The sequence below is a fragment of the Salmo salar genome, chromosome ssa22 (genome assembly GCF_905237065.1).
Source record: "Salmo salar chromosome ssa22, Ssal_v3.1, whole genome shotgun sequence".
In the NCBI taxonomy this organism is placed as follows: Eukaryota; Metazoa; Chordata; class Actinopteri; order Salmoniformes; family Salmonidae; genus Salmo; species Salmo salar.
In genome coordinates this window covers 13,554,613-13,573,734 of record NC_059463.1, presented here as the reverse complement: position 1 = coordinate 13,573,734, position 19,122 = coordinate 13,554,613, and the positions used below count along the sequence as shown (strand labels likewise).

Genomic DNA, 19,122 nt, shown 5'->3' with positions numbered 1-19,122 from the left:
CCATCACTCAATCCATCCTTCTTGGTGAAATAGCCCTTGCACCGCATGGAGGTGTGTTGGGTCATTGTCCTGTTGAAAAACAAATGATAGTCCCACTATGCCCAAACCAGATGGGATGGCATATCGCTGCAGAATGTTGTGGTAGCCATGCTGGGTAAGTGTGCCTTGAATTCTATATAAATCAAATACAGTGTCACCAGCAATACGCCCCCACAACATAACACCTCCTCCTCCATGCTTTATGGTGGGAAATACACATGCGGAGATCATCCGTTCACCCACACAACGCGGTTGGAACCAAACATCTCACATTTTTCAAACCAAAAAGGACAAATTTTGACCGGTCTAATGTCCGTTGCTCGTGTTTCTTGGCCCGAAGCAAGTCTCTTCTTCTTATTGGTGTCCTTTAGTAGTGGTTTCTTTGCAGCAATTCGACCATGAAGGCACAGTCTCCTCTGAACAGTTGATGTTGAGATGTGTCTGTTACTTGAACTCTGTGAAGCATTTATTTGGGCTGCAATTTCTGAGACTGGTAACTCTAATGAACTTATCCTCTGCAGCAGAAGTAACTCTGGGTCTTCCTTTCCTGTGACGGTCCTCATGAGAGCCAGTTTCATCATAGCGCTTGATGGTTTTTGCAACTGCACTTGAAGAAACTTTCAAAGTTCTTGACATTTTCCGCATTGACTGACCTTCATGTCTTAAAGTAATGATGGACTGTCATTTCTCTTTGCTTATTTGATCTGTTCTTGCCATATTATGGACTTGGTCTTTTACCAAATAGGGCTATCTTCTGTATACCCCCCTACCCCCTATAACTGATTGACTCAAACGCATTAAGAAATAAAGAAATTCCACAAATTCACTTTTAACAAGGTACACCTGTTAATTGACTACCTCATGAAGCTGGTTGAGAGAATACCAAGAGTGTGCAAAGCTGTCATCAAGGCAGAGAGTGGCTACAGTGAAGAATCTCAATTCTAAAATATACTGCTCAAAAAAATAAAGGGAACACTTAAACAACACATCCTAGATCTGAATGAAAGAAATAATCTTATTAAATACTTGTTTCTTTACATAGTTGAATGTGCTGACAACAAAATCACACCAAAATAATCAATGGAAATCCAATTTATCAACCCATGGAGGTCTGGATTTGGAGTCACACTCAAAATTAAAGTGGAAAACCACACTACAGGCTGATCCAACTTTGATGTAATGTCCTTAAAACAAGTCAAAATGAGGCTCAGTAGTGTGTGTGGCCTCCACGTGCCTGTATGACCTCCCTACAACGCCTGGGCATGCTCCTGATGAGGTGGCGGATGGTCTCCTGAGGGATCGCCTCCCAGACCTGGACTAAAGCATCCGCCAACTCCTGGACAGTCTGTGGTGCAACGTGGCGTTGGTGGATGGAGCGAGACATGATGTCCCAGATGTGCTCAATTGGATTCAGGTCTGGGGAACGGGCGGGCCAGTCCATAGCATCAATGCCTTCCTCTTGCAGGAACTGCTGACACACTCCAGCCACATGAGGTCTAGCATTGTCTTGCATTAGGAGGAACCCAGGGCCAACCGCACCAGCATATGGTCTCACAAGGGGTCTGAGGATCTCATCTCGGTACCTAATGGCAGTCAGGCTACCTCTGGCGAGCACATGGAGGGCTGTGCGGCCACCCAAAGAAATGCCACCCCACACCATGACTGACCCACTGCCAAACCGGTCATGCTGGAGGATGTTGCAGGCAGCAGAACGTTCTCCACGGCGTCTCCAGACTCTGTCACGTCTGTCACGTGCTCTGTGTGAACCTGCTTTCATCTGTGAAGAGCACAGGGCGCCAGTGGTGAATTTGCCAATCTTGGTGTTCTCTGGCAAATGCCAAACGTCCTGCACGGTGTTGGGCTGTAAGCACAACCCCCACCTGTGGACGTCGGGCCCTCATACCATCCTCATGGAGTCTGTTTCTGACCGTTTGAGCAGACACATGCACATTTGTGGCCTGCTGGAGGTCATTTTGCAGGGCTCTTGCAGTGCTTCTCCTGCTCCTCCTTGCACAAAGGCGGAGGTACCGGTCCTGCTGCTGGGTTGTTGCCCTCCTACGGCCTCCTCCACGTCTCCTGATGTACTGGCCTGTCTCCTGGTAGCGCCTCCATGCTCTGGACACTACGCTGACAGACACAGCAAACCTTCTTGCCACAGCTCGCATTGATGTGCCATCCTGGATGAGCTGCACTACCTGAGCCACTTGTGTGGGTTGTAGACTCCGTCTCATGCTACCACTACAGTGAAAGCACCGCCAGCATTCAAAAGTGACCAAAACATCAGCCAGGAAGCATAGGAACTGAGAAGTGGTCTATGGTCTCCACCTGCAGAACCACTCCTTTATTGGGGGTGTCTTGCTAATTGCCTATAATTTCCACCTGTTGTCTATTCCATTTGCACAACAGCATGTGAAATGTATTGTCAATCAGTGTTGCTTCCTAAGGGGACAGTTTGATTTCACAGAAGTGTGATTGACTTGGAGTTACATTGTGTTGTTTAAGTGTTCCCTTAATTTTTTTGAGCAGTGTATATTTTGATTTGTTTAACACTTTTTTGGTTACTACATGATTCCATAAGTGTTATTTTATAGTTTTGATGTCTTCACTATTATTCTACAATGTAGAAAATAGTCAAAATAAAGAAAAACCCTTGATTGAGAAAGAGTGTCCAAACTTTTGACTAACATTGTATATATATTGCATGAGGACATTTTGTACACGTTCAATATCTCTGAAATATCTGAACTGAATGTGCAGCCGAGATGGCAAAGCTTGAGTACCAAATGTTTTCTTGTTATTTGTGTATTTGAATATTTCTGAGAGAGAAACTGGTAGAAATCTAAACAATTCCGTTTCAGCCAGGAAAAATGTTTTTCACTTCTGAGTTATGTCACTTTAGCATACGGGCGGCAGCTTTGTGTGAGGAAGAGCTTATCGCCTATAGTAAACAGTTTCCTCAAAGTCTCTAAGTCTCCTTGTCCTACAGCTCTTATAGCTTCAGTAGGATGCTGTTATAGCAATGAGTTACGGTAACACATTCGAATGACGGTGCTTTTTCTCATGCTATGATTCTACGCATTAACTGCTACTTTAGGCACACATCTGGAAAAATAGGGTATCCACGTATTTCTAATCATATTTGTGCTGTCATTTAGGCTGTCACCTCTTTTGCCTGTTGGCACATTCTGTCTTGTTTTGGCAGATGGATCAGATGTGATAGCTCCCATCTCTTTCAGGAGTGATTAAATGCAACACCTGCTTTGCCTCGCTCACTCAAACCTCTCTCACAGATGTCATAAATTCACCTACTACCCCTGCAGGGTAGTACAGTAAGTGGAGGGATCGGTGATAAACAAGGGCTGTAGCAATTTGTAGTTTGTAGCCTATTGGGATTGTTCCTAACAAAAGCTTGGCAGGCTCCATGGCCAATTACAATTTCAGATGTGCATCTTTCATATTCTGGTGCCAGAGCCTAAGCTAAAACAAAGGTGCAGAAAACTGCCTGGAAAAAGTTAGTATTCAACCCTTTCCACTTAACTTCATCATCGTCCTCCATCTAGAAATAAAGGCATTGTGTCCCGCTCTTCCTCCCCCTGGCGCTCGAGGGCGCCAGGATCCCCAGCATTACGCAGTCAAGCCACCATCAGTACCTGCCTTCCCCCCGTCACGCGCATAAGCGATCATTGGACTCACGTGGACTCAATTACTTGTCATTACCTTCCCTATATCTGTCTGTTCCCAAGCTCTGTTTCCTGCTTCGGGATTAATTGTCTCATGTCCGTGCTACCTTTGTTCCGACGCTGTTCCTGTCTTGTTTCCTTGTCTGTTTCCGAATAAATGTCTGACTCCCCGTACCTGCTTCTCCTGTCCGGATGTCGGCCCTTACACATTGTTAATAGTATCCTGATCTACCCACATATTTTCATTGTTGATCATTTCATATCTGATGTATTTAGCGGAGGGCCGGTCGCTGGCTCGAAGACCCTGTTTGGGGATGACATCTCCACTTTAGTTTGTATTTTAATAAACCCATTACTTCTTGTGTACGAAAGGAGAGAACATTTCAAACACATCAGACATGTTAATACATATAACAGAGGCCACCTCGAGACTGCTGTTTCTCCTCGAGTTACATGTCTTCTTAGTAATGAGAAGTGGCTTGACATCATTTTAATTCTCACAATGTTGTTTCAGAAATAATGAAGAAAGGAGATATTTCTTCTCAAAGACCAAGGTTAATTTGAAATATTTTCCCATAGAATGTTACTGTACTTCCTGTTGGAGGAATTCTATTGATGGAATGTTTCTTCATAGAAAGTATGTTTCCATTTCTTGTTCCTACATGGTTTTCCACAGAGGTCCTTGAAGATCAGTCGAAATTCATTTCAAAGTTAGAGTCTGATAAGTCAAATGCTAAGAACAAAACAAAATAGTATACCTCAGAGTGTATACCCCTGTACTGGCGCAGTCGGTTATTGTGAGTATCTACAAGGAGTCCTTCCCACTCAGCTGATGCGTTGTGTTTGAACAGAAGGAATACTTTGTACTTCAAAGTTGCATTATGTTGCTGTCTTTCTAGTGTAATAATAATAGGAGATGCACCAATGGTCCTTACAGTATATTTAACAGCTGACTACATGAATTTACATCAGACTGAGTGTAGTAGCTCAGGAATAAACAAAATGGAGATCGTGGAAGGCCTCCATAGTATACAGTCAGGTCCAAACTTATTGGCACCCTTAATAAAGATAAGCCAAAAATATTGTAGCAAATAAATATTACAAATACTGAGCTATATTCTATGCCAAAAATGTTTTTTAATGATATTCTTTCTATCGCCGCAAATGTGCATGGCCAAAGAGCTCTATTTTTGTGTCATCCAACAAATGTAAGAACGAAAGAAAGTAATCTCATACCTACTGTAAAATATGGTGGTGGATCTTTGATGTTACTGGTCTATTTTGCTTCCACTGGTCCTGGGGCCCTTGTTAAGGTCAACGGCATCATGAACTTTACCCAGTACCAGGACGTTTGCCTCTGCCAAGAGGCTGAAACTTGGCCGCAAGTGGCTCTTCCAGAAAGACAATAACCCCAAGCACACATCAAATTCAGCAAAGAAATTGTTAATTGAACCCAAAATCTACATTTTAGTTTCCGGACATGAACCCCATTGAAAACCTGTGTTTTTAATTGAAAGGAGCAGTCCATAAGCACAGATGATGGAGATCAAGGACCTGTAAGGATTCTGCATGGAGGAATGATCTAAGATCCCTCCCAATGGGTTCTCCAACTCATAAAACATTTTAGAAAACGGCTCAGTGCCATTGTCCTCACAAGATGAGGTATTGAAAGGTATTGAAAAACAAGATTACTTGTTAAATAAAATCTCTTTCGCTGAGCAATTGAATTAGTATAAAATAATATAATTTTCCCATTCATTTGAAGCATGCAAAAGAGTTCAGTATTTGTATTTTTTTATTTTATAGTCTTTTTTGCTCATCTTTGTCAGGGTGCCAATAATTCTGGACCTGACTGCATACAGTATGTACCCAAGCCATGAGTGCATACTGTAGTGACGCCTCACAGGTGTGATGTGATGGGTTGGGGAAGCATTTACATCGTAAGTCACTCGTTTGACACGATGAGGGGTGTCTCTCTTAGCATGTCTTCAAGATGGTGACAGCCTATGACAAGCGATGCTGACAACAATCTGCCATATTGCCACACTATGTCTCATGAAGCCAGTAGCTCAATCAAATCCTGCATGTGGGTGGTGCGTATTCATATTCATTACCCTATGTCGGTGGGCAAGGCCATGGGTTCCAGCCTTGAGTACCAGTGTATCCCCAGGGCTCCACTGGGCCTCTGCCTGAGTGGCTGTCAGGGGGCCCACAATGTATAACAGACAGCTGTCTACAAGCTCCCTGTGCAGCAGAGTGCATGCATCGTGAGCTCAAATATGCAGATTGAGCTGTATGATCTACTGGCAAGGGAGCGTGTGTGTGTGTGTGTGTGTGTGTGTGTGTGTGTGTGTGTGTGTGTGTGCCTGTGTGTGTGCGACTGAGTTAGAGAGAGAGCGAGAGCAAGAGAAAGAAAGAGACAGAGAGAGATTTCCTTCTATTCTATTCTTTCCTAGCTAGGGACATAGGGGTGTGAGTTCACATTGCCTTACACCTGATGGGTTAGTGGCACATATCAGCAGAATGTTGACTAAAAGGCATTTACAGGTCATCTGTGACTCCGTATTTCAGAAGGGGTTTGCTGTCAGGGTTTATGTATAATCTGATTAGTGGATGACACATTTTATAATCTCCATAAATAAACTCCTGAGTTGATAACTCCGAAATACTGTATTGAGAGACATTTTTACACTCCGGCTACTGCCAGAGGAAGAATCCAATCCACACAGAATGTAATTTGCCGAACCCATTTGCAACAGCACGCATGGCACATCTTCCTACCGTATTAAAGACACACACACACACACGCAAGTGAGGTGCATGTGTTTCCTAAGGGGATATACTGTGATAGTGTTATTGACCCGTTTCCCATATTAGTATCAAGTACAAGGTAGAGGCTTTTATACAGACATATATACACTACTAGACATGTTAAAATAATTATACTCCATTACCGTACAGAGCCAGTGTTCACTCTCTTGGTAAAACAACTTTGCAGGTAACTGAGTAATATTCTTGGAAAATCATACTCAAACCCTGGGATTTATTTTAATGTAGTTATTAATCATATAGAGAGCTAACAATTAATGGAAATGAGGGATATAAAGTGTATTGAAAGCAGGTGCTTCCACACCGGTGTTGTTCCTGAGTTACTTAAGCAATTAACATCCCATCATGTTTAGGATCATGTATAAATATGCTGGGAAGGCCATTATTTTGACCATTATTTTGGCTACTATGGCTATGCCCCCATAGGATGACAATGCCCCCATCCACAGGACACATGTACCCATAGAATGATCAGTGTACATACAGTAGGCAACTGTAGGAACACAAACATACAATCTCGAGGGAAACTTGAATGACGTTTAAGCTTCTCAGAGTATGGAGTAAATAACATGAAATTGTTGTTGTTGACGTTATATTTGATGTGTGTGTGGTGTGAGGGGAGTGTAATTGCAGGTGCCTTTCCTGCTATGCCATCTAGTTGGCTGTGTGTAAGCACTTCGTTCCTTTCTGCTGGACACCAGCCACACGTCCTCTCCCCAGGCTCCCGTGCCCCAGTACATATACACAAATCCCTCAATGCCAGTGGGAATTTCATTCCTTGAGGAATACACTGCATGTCAGCTGCTCTGCAAGGAGAAAATAACAATCCTGGAAAACAACACTCTGTTGTTCTGTTCTGTGCTCAACAGCAAGCTTGGGTAGCAGCGCACCAGCTTGGACTTGGCATGGAATACAGTGTTGTTGCTAACCATTACGATGACAACACTCCAGCTTTCAGTGTTGCAAGGAATTAAAGCTGCAATATGTAACTTTTTGGGCGAGCTGACCAAATCAATATAGACATGCGAGTTATAGATCTGTCATTCCCATTAAAAGCAAGTTTAAGAAGCAGTATATCTGTTCTATGTGTGTAATTTCTATGCTTCCCATTCTTACGTTTTGCTTTTTGTTTTACTTTCGGTTTTGTACACCAGCTTCAAACAGCTGAAAATACAATATTTTTGCTTATGAAAAATATATTTCACATCGGTTTAGATGGTACAATGATTCTCTACACTATACTTGCTTGTTTTGTCACAAACTGAAATTAGGCAAAGTATTAGAATTTGAGCAATCAGGAAATGGCGGAGCGATTTCTGCAAAGTGCACCTTTAAACTCAATTGCATTGTGTTGTGTTCCTTCTCATATTCAGTGCTTTTGGCTTTTGTATGTTAAATTCCCAACATCTTTATTCAGAGGCATAGCAACATTGCCTAAGTGAAATTGCAGCTGCTCGTTTGCTTTTAATATTGCTTGCTGTAATGGTCACACTCTTTGATAATCTAAGAGATTGATGTAGAGTTGGCTGTCTGGCTGTGTGGTTATGGTACACTCCAATCAATAGATGGATGTGTCCTTTACTCTCAGGAAAGATTGCATTGATATACTGTCTTCTTTCTCAAATGTGCTCTGAACACAAATCCCTTTCATTTACAGTATATTGATTGACCTCAGGTGTATATGATAAAAGGATATGGTGCCGCCATTAAAATGTTTTTTTTTTTTTCTGTCGTGCCTTGACCTGCAGTAATACCGGTCTGTCATGGCATATAAACCATTGTCGAGGCACCATCTGAATTCAGGTTGACGTTTATTGTCATGAATCTTGCTCTGGAGGCCAACACACGTTATCACAGCTCATTGTGAAATAGACACCAATTACTTATTTGAAATTCATGACAGGCACACAAAATAGTGCAACGTTACACGATTTTCATCACAACGCATTTCGCGTGTCTTAACACAATCTTCTTCCCTCAATGCGTATTTGTGTACGTTACACAAATTCCAATTTGTTTGGGTTGCTAGACGTTCACGTTATATGCCCACCGATCCATCCATCCATCCATCCTCCCCAACCAACATCCCTCCTATCGTTTCTGCCTTAAGTAACCTACTGTCTTTATCTGTGATTGAAATCCACACTATACTGTTGGATTCGGGATAAACTCTGAACATTGCGATATTAAATAAATGATAGATCAGAAGCATAGAATATGAGGAGTGAAAGAGACTGGAGTTTATGTTGGAAGTTAATGCTTTTCTGTAGAAAGACAGATGGCTTTGAAATGTGTTTGGTGGACGGGAGGAGATCACAGGATTGCTATAGGGGAGCGGATGGACATATGTGGATTAGGCGGGGTTGAGGTCAGGAGGTCAGGGTTTATTACCCTATTACCCTCTTCCTGTGGAACCATAAGATGTAAGGATTGGAGAGAAGGAGGAGTGTCTAAAGTGGGGTATATTTACTTGTGATGGTGAGAATTTTTTTTTTTATCTGAATACAGCTGTGTCGACCCTTTGGGAAGAATTAAACTTGGTTAAGCTTCTCTAGTGTCCGTGAGTTATTTACTCTGAAAAATAAGAACCTAACAATACAAAATTGTGTACTGCACATGAAAATAGAAACTTTTTCGTGTGACTGTCTCGAATTTCCAATAAGCAATTTGTTTCTACTTCAAACTAATCTGTGATACTGGATTGTGGAGGCAGAACTGACTGCTAGATGGGCCAGCTGTGAAGTCAAAAATGGCTATATCATAAAAATGTATGAAAACAAACATTTGCTTTTTGGTCTTAGTTTATGGTTAGGGTTAGGCATTAGGGTTAGTTATGTGGTTAAGGTTAGGGTTAGGTTTGTATGACTTTGTGGCTGTGCCAGCAAGTGACCACTCTGCAGAGCTTCCTCCAGGGCAAGATTCCTGACAATAAATGCCGACTTGCCATCTGAATCAGTGTTCTCAAACAGGTTAAGTGAGGCACAATATTAATCATGTGTCCTGTAACTCAACGTCTTAAAGGGCTCTTCGCAATTCTTGTGCTGTTTATGTTATTGGAGTGCATTGCTTTCACTTATTGCTTTTCAGTGTGGCCCGTAAAGTGTTCCATTCAATTTTGTGGTGTACAGTAGCAACCTAGAAGTGGGTGAGGCAGGAACACATTGGACTCCTTATGTCTCCAATCTACCTATTGAACATTAATACCTGTCCTCTGATTTGGCCGGTTTATTTGCAGTTCAGTATTGGAAAAGCTTTGATTAATTGTAAGCTCTCTATGTGATTAATAACTTCATTAAAATGAATCACGGGGGTTTGTGTATGATTTTGTAAGAATATTAGTCAGATCTAAATCTGTCTCCGCTATGCTCCTTATCTACTGTTGCCACCATGTCTAGATCTACATGAACTTTGCTCGTACACTCAGGCCCGTCTAGTCCAGGACATGACGAGATGGGCAGCCAATGACCAGACTGATCTTATCGAAAATGAGCATGATTATTGCCTGTTTTGTGAAGTTATGGAATGACAATGATATTTTGACATAGGCTGTTCTTCTTTTCCGACGACCTATGTCCGCATGCAGAGCCTACCTGCTCCTCCTAGTCAGCAGAAGAAAGACAGGCAGGCAGGGAGATGGGGCTGGGTGCAGATCAGGGATGACGCAGACTGCCAGGCCAGATACAAACGCAGACAGAGCAAGGAGCTGCCTCCCCTCCGCTGATGCACTTCCTATTTTGACAGGCCAATGTTCTAGCATTGGGAACATGCTGGGAATGTGTGGTCATTATAACAGAATACACCCAGATTTGAAGTAGACACAGTCGTCTGCACATGCTATTATTAACATGGTCGAAATCGTCTTTTAATGATGAGGTAATAATACGCTCTGTTTTCTGAATGTGTTGCTAGCGTTTCCATAAATCTACAGTGGAGAGTCAAATATCTATCTTGGGCTCCTTATATTCACCTCGGATCAGAGAAGCTAGAGAGGCTAAAAGGCTGTCACTTACGCTCTCTCAAAGCACACTACATTAGTGTGCTGCCTGTGTGACTTAGCCTTGGTCTTTGTATTACTCAATTACTGTTTTTAGTCCTGGACCTAATGCGTCTGACCTCCATTTTATAATGGAGAGAGAACTTTTAGGGGCACTCCAGACTGAAATCACTTGTGCACATCCACTTAGAATAGGGTGGCTTTTATTGTGTATCCTCTGTTCTTTTTGCCCCAAGACCCCGGGATTTGAGAACATGGAGCATGTGCACTCTGTCAAGTCATGTAAAGGAACAGAATGTGGGGAGGAAGAGGATTCTCGGAGCCTGGAGCAAACTTTGGAGCACTGCACTTTGAAACACAATTGGAATGGCATTAATTTCAGGGGGGGGGGGGGTTTCACAGAGGCTGTGGGATGGAACTCTATGTTTTCAGCAGAGAGGAGAGGCTGTATTTTGGAGGAGGCCCTAGTTATATAAACAGTGTGCACTGATTGTACCAAATTTAGGGTGAAGCTGTTATTTTGTGTAATTTTATTTTGTTTGCAATTTTGCCTTATTTTGATGCTCACCAGACTATTGGACCTGCTAGGACCTCGTCTCAGTGAAACTAAAGTAATATTTCAGAGAAACTAAGAAATTAGATTTGTGACCCCTTTATGGGGTTTGTCCAAAAGCTCCACACATGTCACGGTACAATACTTCTTCCTTACGTCTAGGGACTATATTAAACTTCGAACACAACTATTAGATACCTTTTGTTTTAAGTTTGTTTACCGCCAGGATGCTGCTGCCTGTGTTTGTAGCACAGTAATAATACATGCATAGTGTTGTCAGAGTAAACGTTACATGTATATTAATAGCAGACAATCAGACATCTGTGTCATTATTAATATTCATTGAAAGCATGACACTGATAATGCATGATGAAGATACAAATACAACCCCCCCCCACTCAGAATCAACACGCCAATATTAACACTGATGCAACTCATAACTCAGAAGGATCTAACCAACTGATATGCCCTTATTATAAACCTTAACAACCCGCATTGTATTGATGGATGGGTTGTTTTGTCTGTTGATGCAGGCCTATGCTGCACATGTTGTTCACCCTTGTCATAATTATTCCCCATGTTCAGATGAATATTTCTTTTCTTTTTTTTTATAGCAAGCTGACTCTGCAGGGGGATCCCAGGGGGCTCTGCCACTGGGTTAAGTGTAGGAAGAACTGAGGCTAGGAGGCCTGCAGCGTGTAGGTATTAATCACGTTGGTTACTTTGAACAAAGCCAAGAGGCTGGTAGGGCTTTAATTGTTGGCTCAGAACACTGCCACTATTAGACACGTAAAGGAATGCTTGTGTAAGCATTTCCAATCATTTGTCATTAAAGTCTATTTATATTCTGTCATGCCCATTGAAGGGAATAATTACACTGTTGGACTAGTGCTTTGATGATAAATAAACAATATTATTTGTATTTCTGTCATGGGGATTTTTGTGTTTTGGGAAAAATGTAGAGATGCACAATTATGTCATAAAAGATTTCCCATGGTGATTGGATGTGCTATTTTGTTTGGTCAAATTTGCTTGGGCTAATGGATTGAGTCTATACATTGACTAACTCATTTGACCAAATATGTTATACAGTATGTAAGACAAACCCTTTAAATCTTACTTTCAGTCATACAGTAGGTTTTTTGTTCTCTGAGTGTGACAGAAATACAGTGTATGCTGAATCTGTAGTGGAAACCTAGGAGACAGTGGTGTCATCTTAAAATGATGGCAGATTTTCCTTTGGAGAATGTCTTAGTGTCTCCGTCTTCCTACATCATTTAAACATTTTCACAAATCATTTACGATATACTTGCCGGTTTCTTTGTTTTTGTGGATCTCCTTATTTCATGGTGACTTCTCCGTAGCGTTGTGCCACCCTAGCAATCTAGACACACACCGCACTATATTTTGGCAGCATCTGACAATCCTCTTGGGGGACTCCTCAAAGTGGAAACTCCACTCTACTCAAATGTAGCATCTTTTAGCAACAGCATGGAGGAATTTGCCCACACTTTACAGATTGTCATATCTATCTAGCATTCATAATCTCATCACATGGCCAAAATCAGAAGAAATTGTTCATCATGAAAGGAATTTTCTACAATAATTGGAGTTTATTGTTAGTCTTTTTACTTTCTGTTGGTAAAAAACACCTTTGGCATCTGTGTTTTGTCATTTTGTTTGTTGAACGTAAACATAAGAAAGCAAACAGTCAGTTTGTGTGGGTGTGGTGGTTGTCACGTCAGTCTTATTCATATTAGTCAAACTTAATGGTGAAACCACCACGTCCGTTTCAGATAATACAACAACAAAGAAGTTACTGTAAACAACAAACACTGTTTGTTTTCCCTCGGACATCATTGCACATGCAATAGGAGAGCAAAATATGTGCTGCTATTCTTTTCACCACGTTGGGCGACGCTCCTCACCTCCACGTCGCCAACAGTCGGGATCTCAGCGTACTGTTCAGAGTTAGAATAGTAGAATACACAAGGTGCAATTTCGAAATCTGGTTGTGCATCATCAGTTTTTCTCTTGTTATGTTAGTCACTGACAATCACTGACAGTCACTCAATTACCGACCGGGCGCCAGCTGATTGATTTTGTTAGACAATCTCACTCAGATATCATATTAAAAACTGCAAACATTTCTCTCCACCGTATGGCAAAATGTGTAGAATTGTAGGAAATGAACTCTCTCTGCTAAAATGTTTTGCTCGCAAGGTTGGTTGTCGGTACGCAGACCCATGAGCCACTGCGACCCCCCATTTTGAGTTCAGTTTTGTGGCCCCCACCCCCATCAAAGTTGCCCATCCCTGGTTTATATTATGGCAGAATTCTTGATGCTTTAAGAAAGTAAATATTGATTTCAGCCCCCATCTGAATGTATTTTCTAAATGCTAAGTCTGATGTCTAAATACTAACTTTAATTTGAAGTCAAAAGCTGTCTGTTACATTATGCAAATGCATTATCCTCTACTTTACCTACAATAACCAATTACAGTTTTTGATAATATTTTTCAGGCATGTTTCCGAATCTTGTTTAACACTGAATTATCGTTACATTTTCTTGCTCTGACATTATTTACCCATACTGTAGTCACCATGTATCATATGAGTAGTAAACTTAAGTCACTGAGGAGCATAAATTGAAATAATTAGCTTTTTTATTTTACTGGACTGATGGTACCTGCATCTGATGATCATGGTGCTTTCAAGGCAACTGGGACCCCCCCCCCCCATTTTTGGGGGGGTCAAATCATGATGTCAGTGATCTTCAGGTTGGTTGGAAAGTCAGAGCTCTAGAAAGATGCCTGAGTTTTCGACTTGGAATTCCGTGTTGGATGACCGTTCAAAACGACTTTTCCCAGTCTGAGCTCCTTTTTTTTCTTTCTCAGTTGTCTTGAATGTACTGAAGTCGGAAATGTTCGAATTTCCTGTAGTTTTGAACACAGCGTTAGTCTCAGTGGAGGGAGGGAGAGAGCAGCAGAGGGTCCACCTCTCACAGTCCCTTGTCTCTTCTTCCTTTCCTCCAGTGAGACTGACCAGAGATGAGACACCGTCTTCCATCTGATGGCGAAACTGAGTCGCACCGCATCTGCCTTATGCACTAATTCATGTTGTTCCTATGACCAGAGAAAGTTTAATATTCCTCAATATTAAAATACTCCCAGTCTCTTCAGACAAATGAAATGGTTCGAAATGGGAGCACTTTGCTTACACGGTGGGTAGGGCTTCTGAATCGAGTGCACCTACCACTAACATCGCAACAAGAATAAAAATCTAAAAGGAGCGCAGGCCTTTATCGTTGGCTTTTCTACAGAAATGTTGGACCAACGTTAGACCACTTGTCTATACACTCAGGACTCTGCCAAAACACACTTTTGAAGAGGCTGATTGGCCTGTTCTGATTCATGCTGTAGCCTATACCTGCTCCTAACTGTGAGTGAGCTGCATCATGGATCAAATCCTGTTTTGATAAATGACCAGGCAGTTAGAAAGGGTAAGGGAGGTATCCTCCAAGACTGTTTTGTTTAATTACCAGCCAGCTAACAAGTGAATGGGTTTGATTTGGCATAGCAGGGAAAAGGTACATGCGTGCCTGTCAATTAGAAGGCCTGGAAAACTCATGGATGAGAATGTCAGAACATTCAGAAAGAATCATTTCTTCAAAGGAGAACTCAGCTCAGTTCCTGCTGGGAACAGTGAGCTTGGATTGTGAGCAGTGAGCTTGGATTAACACAAAGTAGTGAGTATGGATTAGCACAAAGCAGTGAGCTTGGATTAACACAAAGCAGTGAGCTTGGATTAACACAAAGCAGTGAGTTTAGATTAACACAAAGCAGTGAGCTTGGATTAACACAAAGCATTACAAAATATACAGAACTAAGAATGTGGAGTATTTCAGTTGTCTCAGTCACGTACAAATAAAAAAAAATACGTTTTGTACTCCTCTGTGAATCCTTTTGGCCTGAGGATCCCAAGTCTCAGAGCACAGAAAGTAATTGACTGCAGACAAATAGCAAAATAAAATGTATTTCTCAAAGGTCAGTCTTCACAACGTGTGTTTTGTTCTTTTTGAAAGAAGCATGCCACAAAGACGACTAGAGAGATTACCCACTTGACAGTTACCAGCCAACAGGACGCTCGTTATCCTGAGAATCATAGAAGATCTGAGATCCTGGCTTGCTCTGTGATCCTACAAATGTCCTGTATACTGTATGTTTGTACTGTTATTTTTACCATTGTGGTAATGAGTTATTTTAAAGCTTACTTAACGTAAAATGTACCTAGTATTTTTGGTCACGTTACTGTCCAACTGTGTGCTATAAAAACAAAACCCAACTAACTAGGCTGTCAGGTCAGTCATTCTTAATATATTTATTTACAAATTGCTTGTTAGAGTCTGTTTTTTTCTCTGTGAAATTAAACATTCTCAGCTAATCTTGAAGCCTTGTATTAACTACAAAGTGTCCTCAGATTTTTGTCAAAATGAAATGTTCGTTTACAGAAGAAACCTTGCCACACAAACAACATTCATTTTGAAGTGTGTCCAGATAATTACAGCACCTCGTAACTCCTCACACTTGGAACATCATTAATTTTCACCCTAGTGGGTAGCTCTCTGGTGATTGAACCACACCACCACCCACCTGCTACACCATCAAATCAACTCCAGTCTGACAAACCTGGACAAATCGGGTATTTTCTGTATTCTCACGTGATATTATTTTAATAAGAAGGAGAGTCAGCTTGACCCTCTAACCCCTGTGTAGATTTAGTTTTAATTTGATCTCACACGTTTTTTTTATTCCTTTCTCCACAGATCTGACGTTCTCCTGGATTTTTAATGAGTACCCCTCGTTTGTGAAGCAGGACACGCGTCGCTTTATCTCCCAGGAGACTGGGAATCTATACATCGCTAAAGTGGAGCCTTCTGATGTGGGCAACTACACCTGTGTGGTGACCAACACTGTCACCAAGACCAGGGTCCAAGGCCCGCCCACTCCTCTGGTGCTGCGCAGTGATGGTGAGATCCAATTCTACAACAACTACTACAACCTTATTAAACAGTATAGTTCTATTTCACGTGTTCCTTTTCTGGCCCTTGTGCGATTTAATGTGATCAATACCATCACATTTGAATATCAATTCAATTCAAATATTGTTTGTCACATGCGCCGAATACAACAGGTGTAGACCTTATCGTGAAATTCTTGCTCACAAGCAGTTAACCAACAATGCAGTTCAAGAAACAGAGTTAAGAAAAGATTTACTAAATAAACTAAAGTAAAAAATGAACTAAAAAGTAACACAATAAAATAACCATACCGGGGCTATATACAGGGGGTACCGGTACCGAGAAAATGTGTGGGGCTACAGTTTAGTGGAGGTAATTTGTACATGTAGGTAGTGGTAAAGTGACTATGCATAGATAATAAACAGAGAGTAGCAGCAGTGTAAAATCAAAGGGGGGGGTGTCAATGTAAATAGTCCGAGTGGCCATTTGATTAATTGTTCAGCAGTCTTATGGCTTGGGGGTAGAAGCTGTTAAGGAGCCTTTTGGACCTAGACTTGGTGCTCCTGTAGTGCTTGCCATGCGGTAGTAGAGAGAACAGTCTATGACTTGGGTGACTGAAGTCTTTGACAATTTTTGGGGACTTCCTTGACACCGCCAAGTATATAGGTCCTGGATGGCAGGAAGCTTGGCCCCAGTGATGTACTGGGCCGTACGCACTACCCTCTGTAGCGCCTTAAGTTCAGATGCCGAGCAGTTGCCATACCAGGCTGTAATGCAACCGATCAGGATGCTCTCGATGGTGCAGCTGTATAATGTTTTGAGGATCTGGAGATCCATGCAAAATCTTTTCAGTCCCCTGAGGGGGAAAAGGTGTTGTCGTGCCCTCTTCACTACTGTCTTGGTGTGTTTGGACCATTCTAGTTTGTTGGTGATGTAGACACCAAGGAACTTGGAACTCTCGATCCGCTCCACTACAGCCCCGTCGATGTTAATGGGGGCGTGTTCCGCCCTTCTTGTCCTATAGTCCACGATCATCTCCTTTGTCTTGCTCACGTTGAGCGAGAGGTTGTTGTCCTGGCACCACACTGCCAGGTCCTCATCCCTATAAGCTATCTCATCGTTGTAGGTGATCAGTCATGCTTGGCCAGGCAGTCGTGGGTGAACAGGGAGTACAGGAGGGGACTAAACACATACCCCTGAGGGGCCCCCGTTTTGAGGATCAGCGTGGCAGATGTGTTGTTGTCTACCCTTACCACGTGAGGGCGGCCCATCAGGAAGTCCATGATCCAGTTGCAGAGGGATGTATTTAGTCCCAGGGTCCTTAGCTTAGTGATGAACTTTGTGGGAACTATGGTGTTGAATGCTGAGCTAAGACCACCACCAGCCTGTACTATTGACACCAGGCAGGGTGGGGCCATGGACTCACGCTGCTTATGCCAAATCCTGATTCTGCCGCAGCATGATGCAACAGGAACTGGGATTCGTCGGACCAGGCAATGTTTTTCCACTCCTTTGTCCAGTGTTGGTGATCGCGTGCACACTGGAGCCGCTTCTTACTGTTTTTAGCTGATAGGAGTGGAACCCGGTGTGGTCGTCTGCTGCAATAACCCATCCAGGACAAGGACCGATGAGATGCCGTTCTGCAAACCACTTGTACTGCTTCGTTATTTGCCTGTTTGTGGCCCGCCTGTTAGCTTGCACGGTTCCAGACATTCTCCTTCGACCTCATCAATGAGCTGTTTTCGCTCAAAGGACTGCTGCTGACTGGATGTTATTGTTTGTCGCACCATTCTCTGTAAACCCTAAACACTGTTGTGCGTGAAAAGCCCAGGAAGCCGGCCATTTCTGAGAAACTGGAACCGCCACGCCTGGCACTGACTATCATACCACGCTAAAAGTTGCTTAGGTCACTCGTTTTGCCCGTTCTAACGTTCAATTGAACAGTAACTGAATGCCTCAATCCCGGTCAGCCTGCTTTATATAGCAAGCCATGGCCACATGACTCACTGTCTGTATGAGCTAACCATTTTTGTTAACGGGGTGGTGTACCGAATAAACTGTCCACTGAGTGTATAAAACACAGGTAAATCAAGTGTTTTTTGACTGCACTGTGCCTTTAAGGAATACAAATTAATTCCAAAGGTTAATTAGCTGTTTCTTTGCAACTTTAAGATAGCCCACTAGCCAATGGTTTTGGTGCTTCAGGCTGGCCTTATCAAAGGCTCTCCAATGGAAAGGTCATTTGTCTGAGAGTGATCTAATTGTTGGCTTTCTTGTCCCAGGAATAATTATTTCTCTAACTAATGTTTAACACCATGCAGGGATAGAATTCTGATATGTATGATCTATTCATGGTAGAGTATTGTAGTTCTTAATACTCCTGACATTTCATCTACTGATTGTGAACCATATCTAGCAAATATGTCAGGCGCAAGTACAGCAAACTATAGTACCTTACGATAGCGTGAAAACTACTACTAAATACGAATTCATCCCTCTTAGATATGAACATGAGTAAACGAAGCCTCCCTGTTGAATATGGTCTTTAAGACAATTACAATTGGTTGAATCGAGGGAAAAATTTACTGTACATGTAGTCAGTCTACGTATCATTAAACATTGCCAAGGGTAGTGTAGCAGAATTACAGTGCATTACACTGAATGTATCTAAGCAGTCAGGTGGGGATTGTTTAGATACAACACTCTGCAGAAGCAGCAGCAGCAGCAGCATTTGACGGTTATGTTTCCACGATAGTGGATCTCTGATAGTCTGGAATCACTACTTCTAGTGCATGCTATTTTGTAGGATGCCGCATGAGAAGGTATCATTGTTTTTATTTCATTTATAACTTATTGTTTTTTATCAATGCACCAGACCTGCTGGTGTGACAATGAGATGCCAATAATGAACCCTCCAGAGTCACACAGGTCACATTAGCTTGTGTCCCCATCCTACAGGTCATGGTATGAGAACTGGTTAAACACGATGGTGTTCTCAGTTTTTCTC

The 19,122-nt window shown here is 42.2% G+C and overlaps 1 protein-coding gene across 4 annotated transcripts in view; it reads left to right on the top strand.

Annotated features, from left to right (window-relative positions):
• cntn4 (contactin 4) overlaps positions 1–19,122 on the top strand; it is a 170,357-nt gene that overhangs the window by 70,037 nt on the left and 81,198 nt on the right. For all 4 annotated transcript variants that reach the window (XM_014166358.2, XM_014166356.2, XM_014166357.2 and 1 more), the window contains one exon: positions 15,921–16,124. In XM_014166358.2, the coding sequence (XP_014021833.1) occupies positions 15,921–16,124 (204 nt within the window). The remainder of the gene's footprint in view (positions 1–15,920; positions 16,125–19,122) is intronic.